At 50.8% G+C, this 19561-nt stretch overlaps 2 protein-coding genes across 2 annotated transcripts; both read left to right on the top strand.

Moving 5' to 3' along the window:
• The first annotated feature begins 951 nt into the window (after positions 1 to 951).
• On the top strand, positions 952 to 6955 carry LOC144260263 (ly6/PLAUR domain-containing protein 2-like). The gene is made up of 3 exons (XM_077808820.1): positions 952 to 1003; positions 5689 to 5808; positions 6750 to 6955. The coding sequence occupies exons 1-3, from the start codon at positions 952 to 954 to the stop codon at positions 6953 to 6955; spliced, it is 378 nt and encodes a 125-aa protein (XP_077664946.1).
• A 4937-nt stretch (positions 6956 to 11892) lies between these two features.
• THEM6 (thioesterase superfamily member 6) lies at positions 11893 to 19133 on the top strand. The gene is made up of 2 exons (XM_077808819.1): positions 11893 to 12444; positions 17127 to 19133. Exons 1-2 carry the CDS (start codon positions 11941 to 11943, stop codon positions 17238 to 17240), a joined length of 618 nt encoding a protein of 205 aa, XP_077664945.1. The 5' UTR covers positions 11893 to 11940; the 3' UTR covers positions 17241 to 19133.
• Positions 19134 to 19561: the final 428 nt, after the last annotated feature.

The following is a 19561-nucleotide window of genomic DNA, read 5'->3' as shown; positions in this document are numbered from 1 at the left end:
AGACAGCCCTGGAGAGGAGGGCTGGCTTAGTCTGAGAGCAGTGGGGCCTAGAGAAGGGCAGAACGGGCAAATAAACTCTTCCAGGCCTGGAGGCTGCTGAGGGGAAGAGGAGTTGCTATCCTGTCACTGCTAGGATTGGAGTAACGGAGGCCAGTGTACAGCAAACAGGGAAGAGAGAGCAAAGAATATTGTACCTTGCATTCCAGGAGCACCTGCCATTGCTCAGGGCGGTACAAACACAAAGTGGCAGGCAGCCCGGCCTCAAAGAGCTCCCAATCTGAGTAAACAAGACAGGGGAGGGAGCAAGGAGCAGCAGTGTCCCCTGAGACACAGAGAGGCTAAGTGACCCACCCAAGGTCACACAGGGAGTCTGTGGCAGAGTGTAGCGCTGGTCGCCCAAGTCCCAGCCTAGCAGTCTGACTGCAGGACTGTCCATGCTGTCGGACTTGCTTCACTTCCCTGGTGCCACTTCACTCCCTGCCGCCCAGAGCTTCTAAAGACCGTTTCATCCAGAGCCATTATCTCTCAGGGGCCCCGAGCTGCCTGCGAAAGCGAAGAGGGTCAGTGAGGGGCATCAGTGTGGCACAAGGAGCTGGCACGAAGAGTCACTCCGGTGCAGGGGGATGAGCTGTATGAACCCCTCTGCTCTTGTCTGATGGGGAGGGTACAACCCCACCCCACCCCAACCAATGCAAAGGTCCCTGAACATAACCCCTCTGTACTGCTATTTTCAGCCCTGGAGAGCTTCAGGATGTGCAGGGATGGGGGAGGAAGAGGGCGGGGCCCTGCTGCGATAAGATCACTCAAGGAACTTGTTCCACTACAGGTCTGGGGAAGGCTCTAATCAGAACCAGCGGAGGACGGGAAGTAACCTGCAGAGGAGAAGAGTAGAAAGCTACCTGTGAGCAGTTCTTGCTCTTCTTGGCCGTCCAGGCTGAGGGTCTGCTCAGGATGAAGGTGCTTCTGGCTCTTCTGCTGGCTGGCCTTGTGTGCGTGGAGCTAGGTAAGATTGCAGGGGCTTCACCTGGATTCCCCGGACTGCAGTGATTTATCTGTGACATTCCCAGTGTGCGGCTGCGCTGGACAAAGGTCTGGACAGCCCAGAGAGAGGGTGGGAGTGTTGTTATCTATTTGACAAAATAATCAGGCAAAATGAAAGGAAGGTTTTGGGGAAGGGAAATGGGGGGGATGTTCCCGGCCGGGCATTTACTGACAGCAGAAGAGGGAGGCTCTCCTTCTGTCCTGCATTGCACTTGGTGCAGGCATCCACACCTGTGTAATGCAATTGCCTCAGAGTGGTCACATCTCACATCCCCTCTACGCTGGTGTAAAGAACTAACAAGGTAACAGGGCAAGGGAGAATGGGAACCGAGGGATCCTCCTCTCTGCTCCAGATCCATGACCCACAGCGGAACAGGGAGGGTGAAAGGACAGGAAGGAGGCCATGGAACTGCAGGCAGGGATCGGACCTGACACGTGCTCCACCTAGCCCCCCAGTTTGGTCCTTTAGGTGCAGGATGGGTTGCGTCCACCTGCTATGTGACTGTGGTGGCAGTCTGTAAATCAGTGTTGGCCAGACGATGGGGAGGGATGTCCAGAACTCGGATAGTTAATGCTAACACAAATTTTGGAAAAGGTGGTAACCCATGGGAGTCAGCATTTAAGCCCATCTCTAGCTAGTGGGGTTGGAATGAGACCTTCATGGGGGAGATGATCCTACACATGCCTCCTATAGCGTTTCCTGAACCTTCCCCTGAAGCATCTGGTTCTGGCTACAGTCAGGGACAGACCCTGGCCCCGATGAAGCTTGGGTGTGATCCAGTCTTGTTGTGATCCTTGTGTTCCTGTTATATATCCTTGCAGTGCGCATCCCTGGCAGTGCTGAGATTTAACAGCCTGCTGGGGGGTTTCTCTTGACATCTCTGCTGTGACTTTAGGTGTAACCCGGGAGTCTTTCAAGAGTTAACCACTTGGGGGTTTTCCTGATTCGCGCTGTCCTGCCTTTCCTCCCTACTCCTCGATCCTCTCCATCTGCTGGACTTATTTATATACCATGGGCCAGCTCCTCTGCTGGGTTAAGTGAGCAGAGCTCCATTTACTTCACCAGACCTGCACCGATTTAACCCCAGCTGAGGGTCTGCCCCATGTTCTTGTTTCAGCCCCCTTCCAGGTAACCTATTCCACATACTTAGTTATTTCCCTCTGGGGTATCATAACATTGCTTAATATTAAAATACCATAGGTGGGGGACATGACACTGACCTATTTTACAGATGGAAAGATTGAGGCACAGAGAGGGGAAAGTGACTTGCCCTAGGTCCTGCAGTGAGACAGGGCATGGCTGGGCATTGAACTGGGATCCCTTGAATCACTCTAGGGTGTGCAGGCCAGAGCATTGCACAGCCCTTTGTATGCCCTTGTTCTGCTTCTCCGTGGACTCTTTCCTCACCATTGGATTGTTGCTTAGTTTTGTAACCTCTCCCCCGTGCTTCTTTGGTCCCTTCCACGGCCCCCTCTCCATGGCAATAATGGCCTTTTGCTCCTCTGGGAAGGGTTGATTTGCCAAGGACTGTGGGGGCCTGATTCTCTTCTCCTTTAAGCTGGTGTAAATCAGAAGTAACTCCACTGAAGTCAATGGAGTTACCCTAGTGGAAAACTGTTGTGAGGTCAGAATCAGGCCCAACCAAAATTCGCTGGCCGGGCCATGATTTATACTTGCTGAAGTTCTGATCCCACATGTTAACAACCATCTTTATGCAAAAAAAAAAAAAAATAGCACATCAGTGAGTCTCAGAGCCTGGGCCAACTGACTCAGGCTCACAGGACTCACACCCGGGGCTAAAATGATCAGTGTACACGTTCCCGCTTGGGTTGGAGCTCAGGCTGCAAAACCCAGAGAAGGGGGTGGGTCTCAGAGCCCGAGATCCAGCCCAAGGGAGAACATCTACACTGCTGGTTTTAGCCCCGTACCACAAGGATATGTCTACACCGCACTTAAAAATCTGCCACTGGCCCATGCCAGCTGCCTTGGGCTCACAGGGCTCAGGCTATGGGGCTGTTTAACTGTGGTGCAGACATTCTGGCTCGGGCTAAAGCCTGGACTCTAGGACCCTGCGAGGTGGGATCTGGCCCACTGAGCCTAATTTACCACAGCCTTCCACCCTATATTGTCATTCCGACCTGTGCAAAGTAGGTGGAGAGCATCTGCAAATCAAAATGGGAGCATTTCATACTCTGCCCTCCCTCTGCACAGTTTGAGGCTGGCATTTTCAAAGAAGCTACATGCTCAACTCCCCTTGAAATTCAATAGGAACTGGATAGCTAATTGCCTTAGCATCCTTTGAAAATTCCAGCCAAAATGACTACCCTAGGTATGAGGCTATGGAGAATTGTCCATACAGAGCACCTGGATCCAAGTAATATATTCTTAGAAACAAAATTCATTTCTTTCTACATTTTCGCCAGGCGGTGGCAGTAGAAACGTTTCTTGCATTTTTTTAACTACTACCAGACTGATCACGTTTATAAAAAGGACACATAGGAAAGAAGAAATATGTCAGAGGTCTTGACTGTGCAAGCAGCTGCTCTTAGCATATTACAAAACAACTGTAACATCATCAGTGGTTTTATACAGCAATAGCATACCTTAAGGAGTGCATTGTCCTCGCTCTGTCCTCAGTAACTCTGGGGTAAATCTGAAATTCACTGGCCCATATTCTGATCTCAGTTACATCAGTGCAACTGACACACACATACACAACTCAGATGGTGGCTGAACCAAGTTAGTCTAAAAAATAACTAACTAACTAACTTCATAGAATTCTCTTCTGAGCTGAGAGAACGTGCATAGAAAAATTCATCCTGAAAGGAATTTGTTTTGAGAACCCTCTGAGCAAGTGCGAGGGGGCCTTGGAGTGGAAGCTGGAGCCCAGTGATAGTGGGTGCTATGGTAGGGGTATAACTGAGACCCGTTTTGTTTCATGTGAACAGCACCTTGAAATGACAGCAACCACTTTGCCCTTGGTGCCGCTGCAGTTTGGTCCAGAATACACACACACGTGTTGTCAGACGCCACCAGTGTGGTGCTCTGCTCTGTCCAATGCTGATAGCAGTCGGCTGCGTGCGTGTGTTCCCTCTGTGTGCTGCCCTGGCTCTGCGCAGATCGCTGACACAGCAGACCCCGAGAGAACCCCCAAAGACCACAGACTCCGATAAGGTACGAAGGCACCCGGCCAGGGTTACGGTCAAACGAAACACAGTCTTCTAGCTCCCCGCATCCGATGTCTACAGTTCTGCTAGTCCATATGTGCTCTCTGACAATGGACGCAGCTCAGTCAGTGGCGGGACACTCCACTGCCCCCTAGGCTGGACAGACACACCGCCCCAGGGATGCATTCTTATACACAAGTACAAACAAGTTACACAGCGCTCCTGATGTACTGAGGTGCAACCCCTCTACGTAGCAAGGTGCCGCCTCTCCCCTTGTACATGTTGGTTCGAACAAAACAACGCCATCCACCATACTGCCCCTTTGCTCCTGTCTTTAGGATGGGTCCGCCTGTTCCTTGTTATGTGTGCGGAATGTGCAAGTCTCAGGGTGTTCTGGTATCTCGAGTGTCCAGTACCTTTTAGGGATGTAAAAAGAAAAGGAGGACTTGTGGCACCTTAGAGACTAACCAATTTATTTGAGCATGAGCTTTCGTGAGCTACAGCTCACTTCATCGGATGCTTATGTTCAAATAAATTGGTTAGTCTCTAAGGTGCCACAAGTCCTCCTTTTCTTTTTGCGGATACAGACTAACACGGCTTCAGAGTAACAGCCGTGTTAGTCTGTATTCGCTGCTACTCTGAAACCTGTCATACTTTAGGGATGTGTATTTTTGCAACATCAGCCCTTTCCTTGCCAGCATCTGTGAGCAGGGCCTGCCTCTGGCTCGCAGCTTAACTTTGCTTTATGTCAGCCAAGTCTTGACCATTACTTTAGCTCAGGCCTTAGGCCTCATACCAGGCCTCTGATACAAGGGTTTATGTTTCAGGGCCTCATCTTACTACAGCATGCACACACACTCACGAGGAAACATCTCTTTTGTTCTTTGTTGCTTTTCTTAATCTAAAAGCAAAGTCATTTCAGGTGGCTGGAACTTGCTCTTTGTGCGTGGACACACAACAGCTCCCAGCACCGGCTCTCATGTATATAAACCTGCGGGACAGGAACAAGGGTCTACTGCTTGGCAAAAATACTGACCACGCAGGCACCTGGTATAACCTCAGAGGTAGCAATCCTACAAGGAAGTAATGAGGATCGCCAGGCAGGTGATTCATACTAGATCCCTTCACTTTTCAAATTGCGGAACCCAAACTAGGGGACACTGGATCTTAGGTCCTTCCAAAATAAAAGAATAATAATCAATGAGCCAGCTACAGCTTGGTCTTTTAGCTCAAGTGGTAGAGGTTCATGCTTTCAGCTCTGAAGTTCTGGGTTCAAATGCCATTGCACATGGCTGGTTATCAAGGTACTTGAACCTGTGACTTACAATAGCAACGTACCCTGCGGGGGGGAGGGAATCTGATGTTCTAAACAGCCATTTAGCACAACTGCAGGTTGTCCAAAGCTGACAAAAAAGCAGAGCCACACTCAGCACCTGCTAAGATCTATTCAGAGGCATGCCATTTTGTTCCTCTTGACAGCCCAGTCCTTGCGATGCTACACCTGCAAAGAACCGACGGATCTTTCTGCGTGCACCACAGTCAGCAACTGCTCTAAGAACGACACTGCATGCAAGACAACTTTGCATTCTGTAGACTCGGGTAAGTCTCAGCCAATCACTGCAAATAAACAAGGCAAAGGAAATGCATCTCGGTTATAACTTCTCACGCACCCTCTTCCCTTTTTTCCTTCTACCCGCTTCCCCAGCCAGTGTGAGATTGTCCCCTACACTGTCTCTGAGGAACCCAAATGGAGAAGTCCAAATCCAAATTTACAGAAGAAGGAGAATAGTCTATTTAACTCTACCCTAGTGGTAAATCACCAGGATCTGGGCTCTCTCTGCTTAACTTGCTTCATCTATGCTTCATTCCTGCTTTGAGCAGGGGGTTGGACTAGATGACCTCCTGAGGTCCCTTCCAACCCTGCTATTCTATGATTCTATGTATCAGGCAATCTTACCTCTCTAACTTGTGGGGACCTGGACTCCCTTTGTTCACTTTGCTTCACAGAAGCTTTGGCCGGCGCTGGTTGTTTACAAAGGAGAACAACAACATGCCAGTGCTAATTTTACAGGAGCATCTTCTGCACACTCTGAACTGACCGTCTGCACTGTGTGATTATCGGAGAAACTACTGTACTGCTCATATGGCTGTGCCCCGTCATAAGATGCAGTGACTTTACCCTTAATTTACACTGGCATCCATTCAGAATCAGGCCCCTGGAGAGGACGGGAATACCAGCTGGTGCCTGGGTCTGAATTCCATGCAACTTTGGCACCGGGACTGTGTCTTCACATGCAGGTACAGAGCACCTGGCACACTGTGGGTACCACTGGATTACAGATACTAACTAAAGCCAATGAGCTTTTTGCTCACCTGCACTCAGGCTCCTTTGGATATAGTTTGCTTACCCTTCTAAGGCCCCTTTCTACTTCCAAGACAGTGTAAAGTAGCCTTAGCATAAAGGAGAACCAGGCCCTAAATCTATAAACCTCCCTTCACCATTTCTCTCTCCCTTTTTTTTCCTAATCTATCCATTACAGGTTACCCCTTTTTCAGGAACATCACCGTCTCCAAATCCTGCGCTGAAACGTGCATGCATTCCGACCCGGATGGAATTGGGGAGTCCCACCCCATCTCTTGCTGTTACAGCGACCTGTGCAATGCCGGGGGAGTGCCAGGGCTGAGAGCCAGTGCCGTGGCGATCACAGCTGCCACTCTCTGGACCCTCCTGAGTGTCATGCTGTAGTATAGCAGGGTCTCAGACAGAAATCCTCCTGACCACGCTGCCCAATGCGTGGCACTGTTAGACGCTTGAGGAAGATATTTCTTCAGTTAACTGTGGCCTCTTCAATCGATGCCGGGAATTTAATGGACCTTTGGAGATCAAACCCACCCAGCTTTGAAACCCTGGGCAGCGCTCTGCTCCCAGCTGCTAATCAAGGGGACACGTTTCTTCAGCATTGACTACATCCTGCCGCTGCAGCCCTCCAGGGATGGGGACGTGGAAGAGACATGGCCGTTCTGCGTAGCAGGAAGGGTCGGATGACAGGGACTGTGTGGGGGTGGGCACTGTTCTGTACTTGGGGGGAGGTGGAGGAGCAAGACAGAGCCATGGCAGGCAGGTCAAAGAACTACAGAAACTCACCAGCCAATCCATCCATGTAGGGCCATGCAGGGCTGGTGTCAGGGGAAAATGCAGGGTGCCCCCCAATTCTCACCTAAAGCCTGTTTTCTTGTGCAGGGGATCCAGCATTTAACCCCAATCATGCCACATTTGATTTCTTCTTAGCAGCTCCCAAGCACTGCAGTCCCCCATCTTTCTGTACGATAAATAGCTTAACATAGTGATTCCCTGTTCTGAATGTATCCGATAAAGTGAGCTGTAGCTCACGAAAGCTTATGCGCAAATAAATTTGTTAGTCTCTAAGGTGCCACAAGTCCTTCTTTTCTTGTTCTCTGGGGATGTCAATTTCCACCTCCCATTTTCTCTGCGTGCTTGAACCCCAAGAGGTTGGTTTTCAAATGCTGCTTAGAACAATGAGCGAAACGAGTTTGAGGGCTCATCTGAGAGTTTCTCTAGGTTGCAAATCCCGCTGCACAGTTCAAGAGAGAGGCCCAGAGTTGGAAGGGCAGGGGGGTTGTGCACATCAGAAATGCAGGTCCAGCTAGTATGGAACCTGCCTGCCCTTTGCCAGATGTGAACTAGTGGTCTCAGTTCTTTACTTTCAATTGCACTAAAACCCAGACAAGTTCCCAGTTGGCTTCAGACACCTGCCTCCGCGCCTCCCTGTCTCCCCCCCCAAAAAATAAAAGGGAAATGTATTACTGGGCCAGATCCAGTCTTCATGGAGCACGTCCTCTGCTGAGGATCTGACCCAGCTGAGGATCTCCCCCCCCCCCCAACCCTTGAGAATGTTTTCAAGGCACATTTGTCCTACCTCTGCAGTAAAACTAGATCCAGCGTAATCGGATCCAGTTCAGAAATGGCTTGCCAGGGATTCCTAGCTCTGTCCCATCTAGGAGGGAGAATTTGGACTTTGCACCACTCTCATTCCCATGACAAAGACTTTGGCATGTGAGCCGCCCCGCTGAAATCAACAGGATGACTCACGTAAATGAGGGAAGGAGATCTGGGCAGCAGGCCCTGAATTCCAGTTATAAATGTTTCACTTTGACCAGCCTTTCCTCTGTGTCACCTTCCCATCCGGGGTAAGGTCCAGCGTCACTCCCATGAACTCTGGCACATGGAAACTGATCAGAAACCTGATGGGCAAGATGTCTGCTCTGTCCTCTGCTGCACGCTGCCTCTAGCTGGTCCTTGCACTGGGCCTGTATGTTTGGAGTCCCACAAGGGGTCACAGCACGAGCTTGTGGCAAGGGCAGAGGACCTGCCCTCTCATCATGGCTCTGCCACTGACTCCGTGCGCGACCCTGTTCAAGTCATGGGGTCATTGCTCCGTGCCTCAGTTTTCCCAGCTGTAACACGGACACAGCTTCGCTGGCACAGCTTTGTAAAGTGCTTTGCGATCTAGGGGTGAAAAATGCTGATTACCACCATTAGAGGGGGCACACTGCCTCAGGCAAAGAAAGGTCTCCTCCTCCAGTTACTGCTTCCCCTCCATTTCAGACTGGTAAGCCCCCTTCCTGCCCATACCTCAGAGAGTCTGAACTCTAAACGCCAGAGCAGACCAACCTCACCATTATCCTTTTTAAAAGAAGGTCCCGATTCCCCCTTCCCATTCTACACTGTAAAGACTGGAGTTCAACATTTTCTCTCTGGCCTTTGGATGCAGATCCCAAGCCAGAAGTGGCGACATGAGCTGAGCTGAATTCTCCACGTTGTATTGTCTGAACATGTCAAATTATTTGCCGTGGTCTGTACAAGGGGGAAGCTGGCAGGGGCCCTGACCGCCCAGTGGGGCTCTTCTTCAGGCTGGCAGGTCTGCGGAAGGATCCAACAAGCAAAGTCACGTTCAACAGCTCTGCAATCTCTTCCTGTACAATTCCAAACCATTGCCCAGGGACCAGCTGCCCCCCTCCAATGGGGAACAACAATCTGACCATAGGGAACTAAAATTTGATAATGGGCATTTCAATCTAGCAGACAAAAATCGAACAAGATCCAATGGCTGGGAGTTGAAGCTAGACAAATTCAGACTTGGCAATAAGGTGCAAATTTTTAACAGGGAGGGTAATTACAGAGGCGAATTGGAACAATTTACCAAGAGTCGTGCTTGATTCTGAATCACTGGCAATTTTTCAATCAAGATTGGATTTTTTTTTTTTTCTGAAAAATCTGCTTTAGTTCAAACATTCAGGGAAGTCCTATGGCCTGTGTTAGGCAGGAAGTCTGTTGTAATCAACGGGCCTACAAATTCACCCTGATTGTGAGCTCTGCTGTAAAAAGAAAGTGAAAGTTTCTAAGATGTCACAACAACAACAACAAATGTTGCTGAGAAAAGGCACAAAAAGACTGCATTCGTCCAAACAAAAAGGCCGACCAATAGAACGCCATGTTTCTTCTTGTTTCTATCCTTCTCTTTTTTCCGATCTGTATAATAAAAGTCTAGTTTAGCTAGCCAAGATGACATATTTTGCAGCACTTCTGTAATCCTGTGACCAGAAAGAAGCGACTAAAAGCACTGCCCTAAACAGCTCAATGCTGGCATGAGTTTGCCAGGCCTCAGAGCAGCTGATCAGCCCCTGTGCTGGCCTCTTTGTCAGCTCTGAGGTTGCATGTGAGAGTTACCACCAGAGACAGAGGTTACAGTGTCTCTCTTTGGCACCTTAAAGACTAACAGATTTATTTGAGCATAAGCTTTCGTGGGTAAAAACCCCACCCCATCTTACCCACGAAAGCTTATGCTCAAATAAATCTGTTAGTCTTTAAGGTGCCACCGGACTCCTTGTTGTTTTTGTGGATACAGACTAACACGGCTACCCCCTGATAAATGTCTCTCTTTGCTGTTCTTTTCTCTGCCCTTTTGCGTGCTTGTCTTGTTTTGTCTTCCAGGAAATGAGACTGGATTTTAACAGCTCCCAGCCCATCACTTTTCCCCCAAAAGCATGTCTTGAATAGCATCTAAAAGACTGTCAGACAAGGGGTGGGTTCCTTCTAAAAACTCTCTCCCGCTAAAGGAAAAAGTTAATGTAGGGATGTAGTTAAGGATGTAGTTAAAAGCCTGACTTATGCTCAAGCGCTTTCCATGTCAAATGCTTGAACTTTTTCCTTCTTTTCTGTATCTTTAATAAAAAGGTTAAACAACAATTCAGTGGTGGGTTTGCCATGGTACTAAGCAAGCTGAGGTCTCTGTGTACCAAACCCCAAACCTTGTTGAATACGGTTGGGTTGTGTTAAGACCTTTTTGGCCCAAACATTCCATCTGAACGAACACAGCAGATCAGACTCCATCCCAGGGCTCTCTTCTGGTTTCATAATCTCAGCCAGCCCATCTGCAGAGGGAGCCTGGCTCAGGAAGCTCAAGTCAGGGGGCAAGCCCTGGAAAGGTGACTTCGTCTAAGGCTCTGTCTACACTTGCAGAGCTTTGGCGCTGTCAGTTTCACCGGTGATAGGGAACCGGTGAAAGTAAAGCGCTGGTCTGGGTACTCACTTACTTCCTACATTTGCAGCATTTCCATCCCGGATGCTCTAGGGCAGCTATCCCACAGTGCAGCTCTCTCCATTTTGAGGATGGCTTTGTGGGGAAGGGGGGGGGGTGTTTGTGGGGCAGCCTGCCTCCCTGCACAGCCTCCTCTCTCCAAACACTGATCAGTCCCAGGAGCTCAGCACTGCTCCAGCTGGGGATCCTTTGCTCCCTGGAGCAGCTATTGTCAGCCGGCCAGATGGCACCTGAGCACTTGCCAAGAAAACGGGAAGGGGAGTTTCAAAGTTCCCGGGGCTTTACAGGGTGGATGTCTGTTTACCTGGCGTCAGGGCAGCAGAGCCGCTGGCCAGACTGGTCGCCGAGGCACTGTGGGATAGCCTGTGGGGGAGAGCCTGTCTTCCCTCGCCCATGGCCGCAAGAGCATCCCCGGTAAGAGCTGTACGCCTCTGGCGGAGGGGGCTTTCCTTCTGTGGGGAAACTTCTGAGTTTCACCGCAAAAAGTCATTGGCAAGTGTAGACGCTCCCACGAGGTTTGCGCCCCCAAAAAGGGACTTTTCCCGCTTTAAATGGCAAGTGTAGACATGCCCTAAGGACCCTGGCTCAATCACGTACCCAGGGGGGTTGGCTCTAGCCCTCAAGCTGCCTCTGGAGACCCTCCGCAGGGCTGGGAGAGGACTGGGGAGGGAGCCAGGGTTGCAATCACCAGAGAGAAGCGGGGGTGGGGGGGTGCCAAGGCTGCACACATTGGGGCGGGGGGGGGGGTGGCAGGAGAGCAGCGCTGCAAGAAGTCCGACCGCCAGGGCCGGGGGCAGCGGGGCTTGTGATAAGTCCTCGTGGACCGAGGAGCTCGGGCTGCCGGCAGCAGCCAGGGGGGGAAGGCAGCGGGCGGGGAGAGACGCCTGCTCCAGTGCGGGGCCATCTCGCTGGCCGGTGCAGCCGAAGGCGCCGCGCCCCCGGCTCCGCAGGCAAAGGGGCGGTGCAAGGGGGCGGACTGAACGGGGCCTTGCGGAGCAGCACCGGGAGGAAGCAGCCGCTGCCGGGTCCCGCCCCTTCCCGGCATCCCTGGACGCTGCCGGCAGGCGGGAGGCTGCGGCGCCCGGGCATCCCCCCTCCCTTCCCTGCGGCGATGCTGCTGGTGCTGCTGGGCGCGGGGGCCGCGCTGTTCGGCCTGCTGGACGCCTGGTACCTGCTGCGCCTGCCGCTGGCCGTGCTGCGCGCCCGGTGGTTGCAGCCCCGGCTGCGGGACGTGCTGCAGGAGCAGAGCTGGCCGGGCCTGGTGCTGCCCTCGGACCTGGACTGCCTGCTGCACATGAACAACGCCCGCTACCTGCGCGAGGCCGACCTGGCGCGCTGCGCCCACCTGGCGCGCTGCGGCATCTTCAGCGCCCTGCGCGCCCTGGGGGGCAGCCTCGCGCTGGCCGCCTCCTGCGCCCGCCACCGCCGCCCGCTGCGCCTCTTCGAGCGCTTCGCCGTGCGCACCCGCCTGCTGGGCTGGGACGCCCGCGCCTTCTACCTGGAGCAGCGGTTCCTGAGCCCCCGCGACGGCTTCGTCTGCGCCCTGCTGCTCTGCCGCCTGCACGTGGCCGGCAGCAGCCCCGGGCGCCTGGTGCAGCACCTGTACCAGAGACAGGTGAGGCCGGGCGGGGGGGCCGCGCCTGGCCCCTCCATGGCAGGGGCTGTGCGCGCAGGAGCATCCTCGGTGCGGCCTTGGTGAAGCGGGCACCAGGGCGGCACAACCGCCCGGCAAGGGCGCTGGCAAGAGAGCAGCTGTGGCCGGGGATTGGTATGAGTAGGAGCAGGGCCAGCAGATGGAGGGAAGCGGTCATTCCCCTCTATTCGGCACTGGTGAGGCCACAGCTGGAATACTGCATCCAGATTTGGTCCCCCCACTACGGAAGAGATGTGGACAAATTGGAGAGAGTCCAGCGGAGGGCAACGAAAATGATCAGGGGGCTGGGGCACTTGGCTTATGATGAGAGGCTGAGGGAACAGGGCTCATTTAGTCTGCAGAAGAGAAGAGTGAGGGAGGATTTGAGAGCAGCCTTCACCTTCCTGAAGGGGGGTTCCAAAGAGGATGGAGCTCGGCTGTTCTCAGTGGTGGCAGATGACAGAACAAGGAGCAATGGCCTCAAGGTGCAGTGGGGGAGGTGTAAGTTGGATGTTAGGAAACACTATTTCACGAGGAGGGCGGTGAAGCACTGGAATGGGTTCCCTAGGGAGATGGTGGAATCTCCTTCCTTAGAGGTTTTTAAGGCCCGGCTTGACAAAGCCCTGGCTGGGATGATTTAGTTGGGGCTGGTCCTGCTTTGAGCCGGGGTTTGGACTAGATGACCTCCTGAGGTCCCTTCCAACCCTGATATTCTATGATTCTATTCTAAGAAGAGGCGGGCACAGGGACGCAGCAGGGAAAAGCCCCTTCTGCCCCAGGGGCACCTGTTCCACACATTCCCCCCCGCAGCAAACACCCTCCCCTCCCCGCCCCCCGGAATAGAGCAGTGACTATGGGAAAGGGAAATATTTAGTTACAGAGGGACGGCTGGAGAGAAACAGCCCGGGGGCAGCCTGCACATGGCCCTCCAGGCCCAGCGGTACCACAGTCTGACAGGGCAGACACTGAGCAATGCGTCTACACACAGTTCTGGAGTCCTGGGCAGGGCTCCACTCTGGCGCTGAGTCTTGGTGCTCCTGGCCCTTTTCGATGCCCATGGACTTCCCACAACAAACCCCTCTGGCGCCCCCTTCGGCCTCTCTCTGCAAACCCACACAGAGCCCCCACTGCCCCACTTAGCCAGCCACAGCCTCCCTCCTTATTCCCAATGCAAGGTCACAAGCCCCAGACAGCTCTGGGCAACAGTGATACTGGGTCCGGCTCCAGTTTGGTCTTCTCAGGTGATTCCTCCCTGGTGAGGGACTCCTCCTGGCTCCTGCTGCTCTGTCCCTCCCAGGCTTCAGGCTGGTTTTCGGCTGCTTCACTACTTGAAGGACTGTTCGCTGTAGCCCTCATGTTTGGAGCTACAATCGCACACAGCCTGTCCTCTCGCTCTCGACACCCCTGGAACAGCCAGCCCTTCCCCTGCCTCAGGACAAGGTTTTAAACGGGCCATGCTCTCCAAACCCCAAGGGGGTTACATTATTTATTATTTGCAGTGCAGCGGCACCTAGGACTCCTAGTTGTCTACCAGGACCCCTTGCGTGAGGCGCTGCACAACCAGACAAAAGAGCAGCCCCAGCTGCAACGAGTCTGCAATCCACTCATGGCCTGGCCCGTTCATTCAGAAAAACCTGTTAAAAATAATCCTCCCCTGTAGAAATAATGCCCATGGTTTGTAGCCCTTGTGCATGTTGCTTCTGCAGGATGTTGCCTGCCAGTCCCCGCTAGCACTGCTGCATTATCAGTTGGAACCTCCTTCCTTGGGTTTTATTATTCTGAGCAATGATCATTTGTTATCTGAGATTGATTATAGTCTGGTAGGTGCTCATGGTGCTTTAGAGACCCAGGGCCATGCCTCAGAGGGCATGCAGTTTAAAGGCCCCATCCTGCCAAGCTGTTATTCAGATGAGCAGGTGTGTCCAGCTGCTCTCCAGTCAGTGTGTGTGGTGTGAAGCCTGTTACCTTGAGACTAGCTTAGTTTCTTGCATGCGTACAGGTTGGATACACAATGCGCCTTCCAGTGTGACCGATTAGTAGCCTTTTTGCACTTGCTTTGCACGATAGTAAATGACAAATCAGGGCGCATGGCAATAGAGAACCAGGCCTTTCTTGGGTGTGGACTCCTAGCATAGACACATTACACAGTGTAAATCGTGATTTGCAAAAGCTAGCGTCAACATTAGGGGTTTGCATCCGCGCAGCTACACAGTGTGAGGAAGGCTCCCAGGCCACTTATTCCAGTTTTCTATGTTGTAGCTGTGAACCAAATGTGTTCCCTTGGCAGTACTTCTGTGAGTAAGGATTTTGACACAAGATCAGCAGGTACTTTGGCCTTTGAGCACCAGAGCAAGAACATTTCTTCTTCCAGGACAATGCAGGACCATTGCTCTGATCCAGCGTGGAGGTTCCTGTCTAGTCTCTGACAAAGCTCAGGACCGGTGCTTCAGAGGAAGGTGCAAGCCTTCCTTGCAGCAGGGAGTTACGAAATAACTTATCCCCAGGAAAGCCTTCTTCTAATCACCAGTAGGTAGAAGTTGGCTTATATCCCTGCCAAAGAACTGCTATGATTTAAAAAATATTTACTGTTATAGTGCTGCATTTTCTCATCGGTTAGCTCTCTTTGAAATCTTGCTAATGATATGTTGTGGCAATGAGTTCCACAGGCTGATTGGGTGGTGTCTGAAATTGTCTAGCTCCCTAGTGAAGACCTTAAACATTCCCTGGGCACTTCTCCGCTCCCAGTGGCCTGGGCCTGTTTCAGTCTGTCATTCCAAGCACCACCACGGGTTTCCATCGCTCCGGAAAGACTGAACTGCTTTAGAAAGGCAATGGGAGAAGTTGTCCTGTATCTGTGGGGGAAATTGCCTGATTTTCTGCACCAGTCTCTTTACACTCTCCACTTCCTTGGAGGGGGTGCCCCCAGTTTTCGCCTTGTTGCCCTCTGTGAGGAGCTGTCGTGCTAACCCCACCCCTTGCCCTTGGGGAGCACGCAATGCTGAAGCAGAAGCGTACCAAATACAGGCTTGGCAACCATAGCAGAGAGGGGGAAAGCTTGGGGGTGCAGAACTTTTTGTTCTGTTTAGTTTTTTCAATCTGACAACATTCCTGTTAAAGAAAAATTAAATTTCACCCTTACAGAAAATTGTAGAGGTTTAGAGCAGGGATTCTCAAACGGGGGATCGTAACCCCCTCAGGGGGGTCACAAGGTTATTCCGTGGGGGGTCACGAGCTGTCAGCTTCCACTCCCAAACCCCGCTTTGCCTCCAGCATTTATAATAGTGTTAAATAAAAAAAAAAAGTGTTTTTAATTTAAAAGGAGGATTGCACTCCTAGGTTTGCTGTGTGAAGGGGGTCACCAATACAAAAATTTGAGAAACACTGGTTTAGAGAATGCTAATCTTTCCTTAAAAATTTAAATCAGTCTATAGAATTCTATAGCAAGGGTATGAATCCCTATAAAATTCTGTAAGCCAGTTTCACAATGTTAATAGGCTACAGTTCTCCATAAAATCCTGTTGTTTTTTATGTGAATTTCTGTATAAGTTTATTTAGTTTCTGTAAAATTGTATTGGTTTAATCCCTGTTCAGTTGCAAAGGACTTTTCTATACGAGAAATGTTTCAGTTATTGCCTTTTTTGTACTTTTAAAGGTAGATGAATGGGATTTATTAGTAACGGGTTAATAGAAAAATGGCATAAGGTTAGTATCACTCTGCTAGCGAGAGAAACATTGCTTTATAATGACAGATCTGCAGCTGGTGTAAATGAGCTTAGCTGCATTGAAGTCAGGGGAGCTACATCAGTATCCACCAGCTGAAGGTGATGTTGAGAGCTCTGTGTGGCGCCAACAGAAACAACAGGACAAAATTGCCAAGCGTGGGTGTCCCAACTCAGACCCTAGAATCTGAATTCAGCCCCTTGAACAGAAGTGAGCTGACTCTCCGCGGTGCTGGGTTTTTGCTGCTCCCCCCTGACATCAGTGAGAGCTGTCTGAGCTCAGCATCTCTGCAAACCGGGCCCCTTCTACTTAGGTGCCTGCTGAACTCACTCCTGTCTTTGGCACTGTGCCCAGAATGGACTATTGCAATCGGTGTGGCAGGCGGCCATGTGGTAGCTGCAGCTGGGTTTCTTGAGGCCCAGCAGTCGATGTAGGCTAAGAAAGGATTCCGGAGAAGCTCACAGCCCGTGGAGCTGTGTAACACAGAGAGCACAGCCGTATGTTGTAACTAGTGCTGCGATCACTGGTAAGGAGAGGAAAGCAGACCTCGCTTGGGAGTTGGAAAGTTAAGAAACACGAGCAGCAAGTAGAAAATCGGTAAGATTTTCAGCCCTGTAGCGTTCTTTTTTTAAAGAACTTATTTCAGTCTTACAGTGCGCTCCATGGTTTAATCCGACTGGTCTTGATATACTTAGTCCTTGATACTTAGTCCTGCCATGAGTGCAGGGGACTGGACTGGATGACCTCTCGCGGTGCCTTCCAGTCCTACCATTCTATGATATCCAAAATCTTGTGGAAAACATAATGGACAGAAAGGGGAGGAGTGCATGTTGCTGAACTGAGGGTGATTTGGAGATCAACTGAGTTATTTTGTATGTGACACTGGCAGGGAATCTGTAAAACCTGTACCCTGAACCAATCTATCCTGCCTCTCTTTCCTCCAGGTGGACTCCCCAGAACTTCCAGAGGAGGTGCAGCATTGGATCAGCTACAACGAAGCCAGCAGCCAAAAGCTAAGAGCTGAAAGCGGCCTGGGAATCAATACCAAGGATGAGTAACCAGATGTTGTTTTCCCCCACCTGTCCTTCTCCAGACTGCAATAGACCTGTGCTCCAAACAGACCCAAGTCCTGTACTCACTGCAGGTGCTCTTTCTCATCAGCTTCCCTGCTTATGCCGCTGCAGATAAGAGACTGATCCAGATTGCCATCAGCTTCCTAGACAAACAAGCCAAGCAGCTGGCTAGGAAAGGACCCCCAGAAACCCTATTAAGTTGGTGAAAGCCCTCTCTGATCTCAGTTGGTACAGTGAGCTCGGTGGTGGCTGGGTAGCACCTAGAGCCCCAGGACAGTGGGGAGTGGCACCTTTTGGTCTTTAGAAGGGAGTTTTCACTCAAAAACGTTATTTCCAGAGGCTGGTAACGTCAGGAAAACAAAACTTTGGTGCAGCCCAACCTGCAGGGGATCTGGGGCATCAGCACATCTAACATCCTCCCCCGCAGGAATTTGAAACAGCCACCCCCACTGGCTGATGTGCTGATGCCTCCACTGTACCCACAGTCCTTTGCAGTAGCCCTGCCTCCACACGCCTTCAGTCACTAACACTGCCAGCAGAGGGAGCCCAGGACCTGCTCAGTAACAGGCTCCGTGAATGAAAAACCTGCTGGTGTATTGCAAAAGATAAAGGTACCCCATGGTATGCCAGGCTTATGCCCAATAGCACTATTTAGAAAACCCTGACCCCAGCCGCATTCATTTATTAACAACCCTATCCTAGGATTTGTCTGTAGGGAAATACATCAGTGCCATGTGGGGGGAGGCTAACATGGTGTTTGCAAGTAAATAAGGCTTCACCACATACATATGTTGTCTCCGTCTTTAGACAGAATGAATGTGATCACCAGGGTTATTCCAAGCGTATTTCGGAGCAGTAGGTTAGGACTAGGAGCCTCCTGCGTTCCCATCATGGCTGTACCACTGAATTACTGTGTGACTGAGGTCACACAATCTCTCTGTGTCCTGAATTACTCAGCTGTGAAATGGAGATGCTACCTACCTACCTCCCAGGGGTGGGTGTGAGAACTACCGTAATTCACTGATGTTTCTGAAGTGCTTTGAAGAAGAAAAGTGCAGCGCATGTGCTAAAGTATCCCCTGGCCCTGCTTTTCTTATCTCTGTAGCTGCAAAATCTCTGTAGCTGCAAATGGGTTGTGCCTCTTCTTGAAATCCTGATCTACACAAAGTCCTAGGAGTGCTGGTTCAAGGTGTTAGCTAAGAGCTTTCCTAATGCCTTCTAAAAGGTCGTAGTGTAGACAAAGCGGTGTATACGGCACATGGTAATATCTGCACTAGACTATTAGAACATGTCATAATGTCTTAGCTAACAACACACCGTGAAATCCTAGTCGAGGTGAAGCCTTTGAGTTTCTGCACTTGGGAAAATCGGGACTGTAACACTCCACTGGTAGTGTAGTTGTAAACAGGATTCAGAGCAGGGTTAGAGGATGCTGGGGTAAAAACATGGGAGCCCATTCAGTGCTATAATCTCCCTTCATTGGTACGAACCGTTGGAGCGGCAGGAAAAACACAAATGGCCCCAGCGTAGACATGACCCAGGTGTTGCAACCTGCTTTAGAGCAGGACTCAGGGAATTCAGGTCCCCTTTGCCCATGTAAGCAAACAGGACAATTTCCTTTCTGATTGTTGGATATTTGATTCTATTTATATTTGGAACAGTTCTTGTTATGTACTTTGTAAATGGAAGATTGCTGTATATTACGCTAACGTTTTCCTTTTATGAGCACTTTACACCAGAACTGTATTGAGGGAACATGTTTGGAAGTGTGGCTAACCTGTGAATTTGTGCATGTGTTCTGTAATCTAAATACCACCGCTTCCTGCAGTGGTCTGAACCCAGACAGTGAGATAGCTGTGAATTGCCTCTGAATATATATTTGCCTCTTCTAATGGTTTTCTTGGCTCGCAACTATTACTTACTGGAACTGCTTAGCCACACTATCTTATATTTACTTGAAGACATCAAAGGATTCTAAATGAGATGAAATCCCGAGAGCAACGTTTATTCCTTTAAAAAACAATGGATCCATTTGCACCGCAATCTAGCGAAGCTGTCAGGCATATGCTTAACTTTAAGTAGGTGGAGGCTACTCAGTGTCCTTAAAATTAAGCATATGCTTAAGTACTTGGCTAGAACAAGGCTTTGGGGTATAAACATTAACCAGACACTGTCAGATGGTGGAAAGAGAGAGAGAGAGAGAATCATAGAAGTGTAGGACTGAAAGGGACCTCAGTAGGTCATCTAGTCCAGTCCTCTGCACACAAAGCAGGACTAAGTAATAACTAACCCATCCCTGGCAGGTG

This window comes from Eretmochelys imbricata, chromosome 2, assembly GCF_965152235.1.
Source record: "Eretmochelys imbricata isolate rEreImb1 chromosome 2, rEreImb1.hap1, whole genome shotgun sequence".
Classification (NCBI taxonomy): domain Eukaryota; kingdom Metazoa; phylum Chordata; order Testudines; family Cheloniidae; genus Eretmochelys; species Eretmochelys imbricata.
This window is presented reverse-complemented; position numbering and strand designations above follow the sequence as displayed.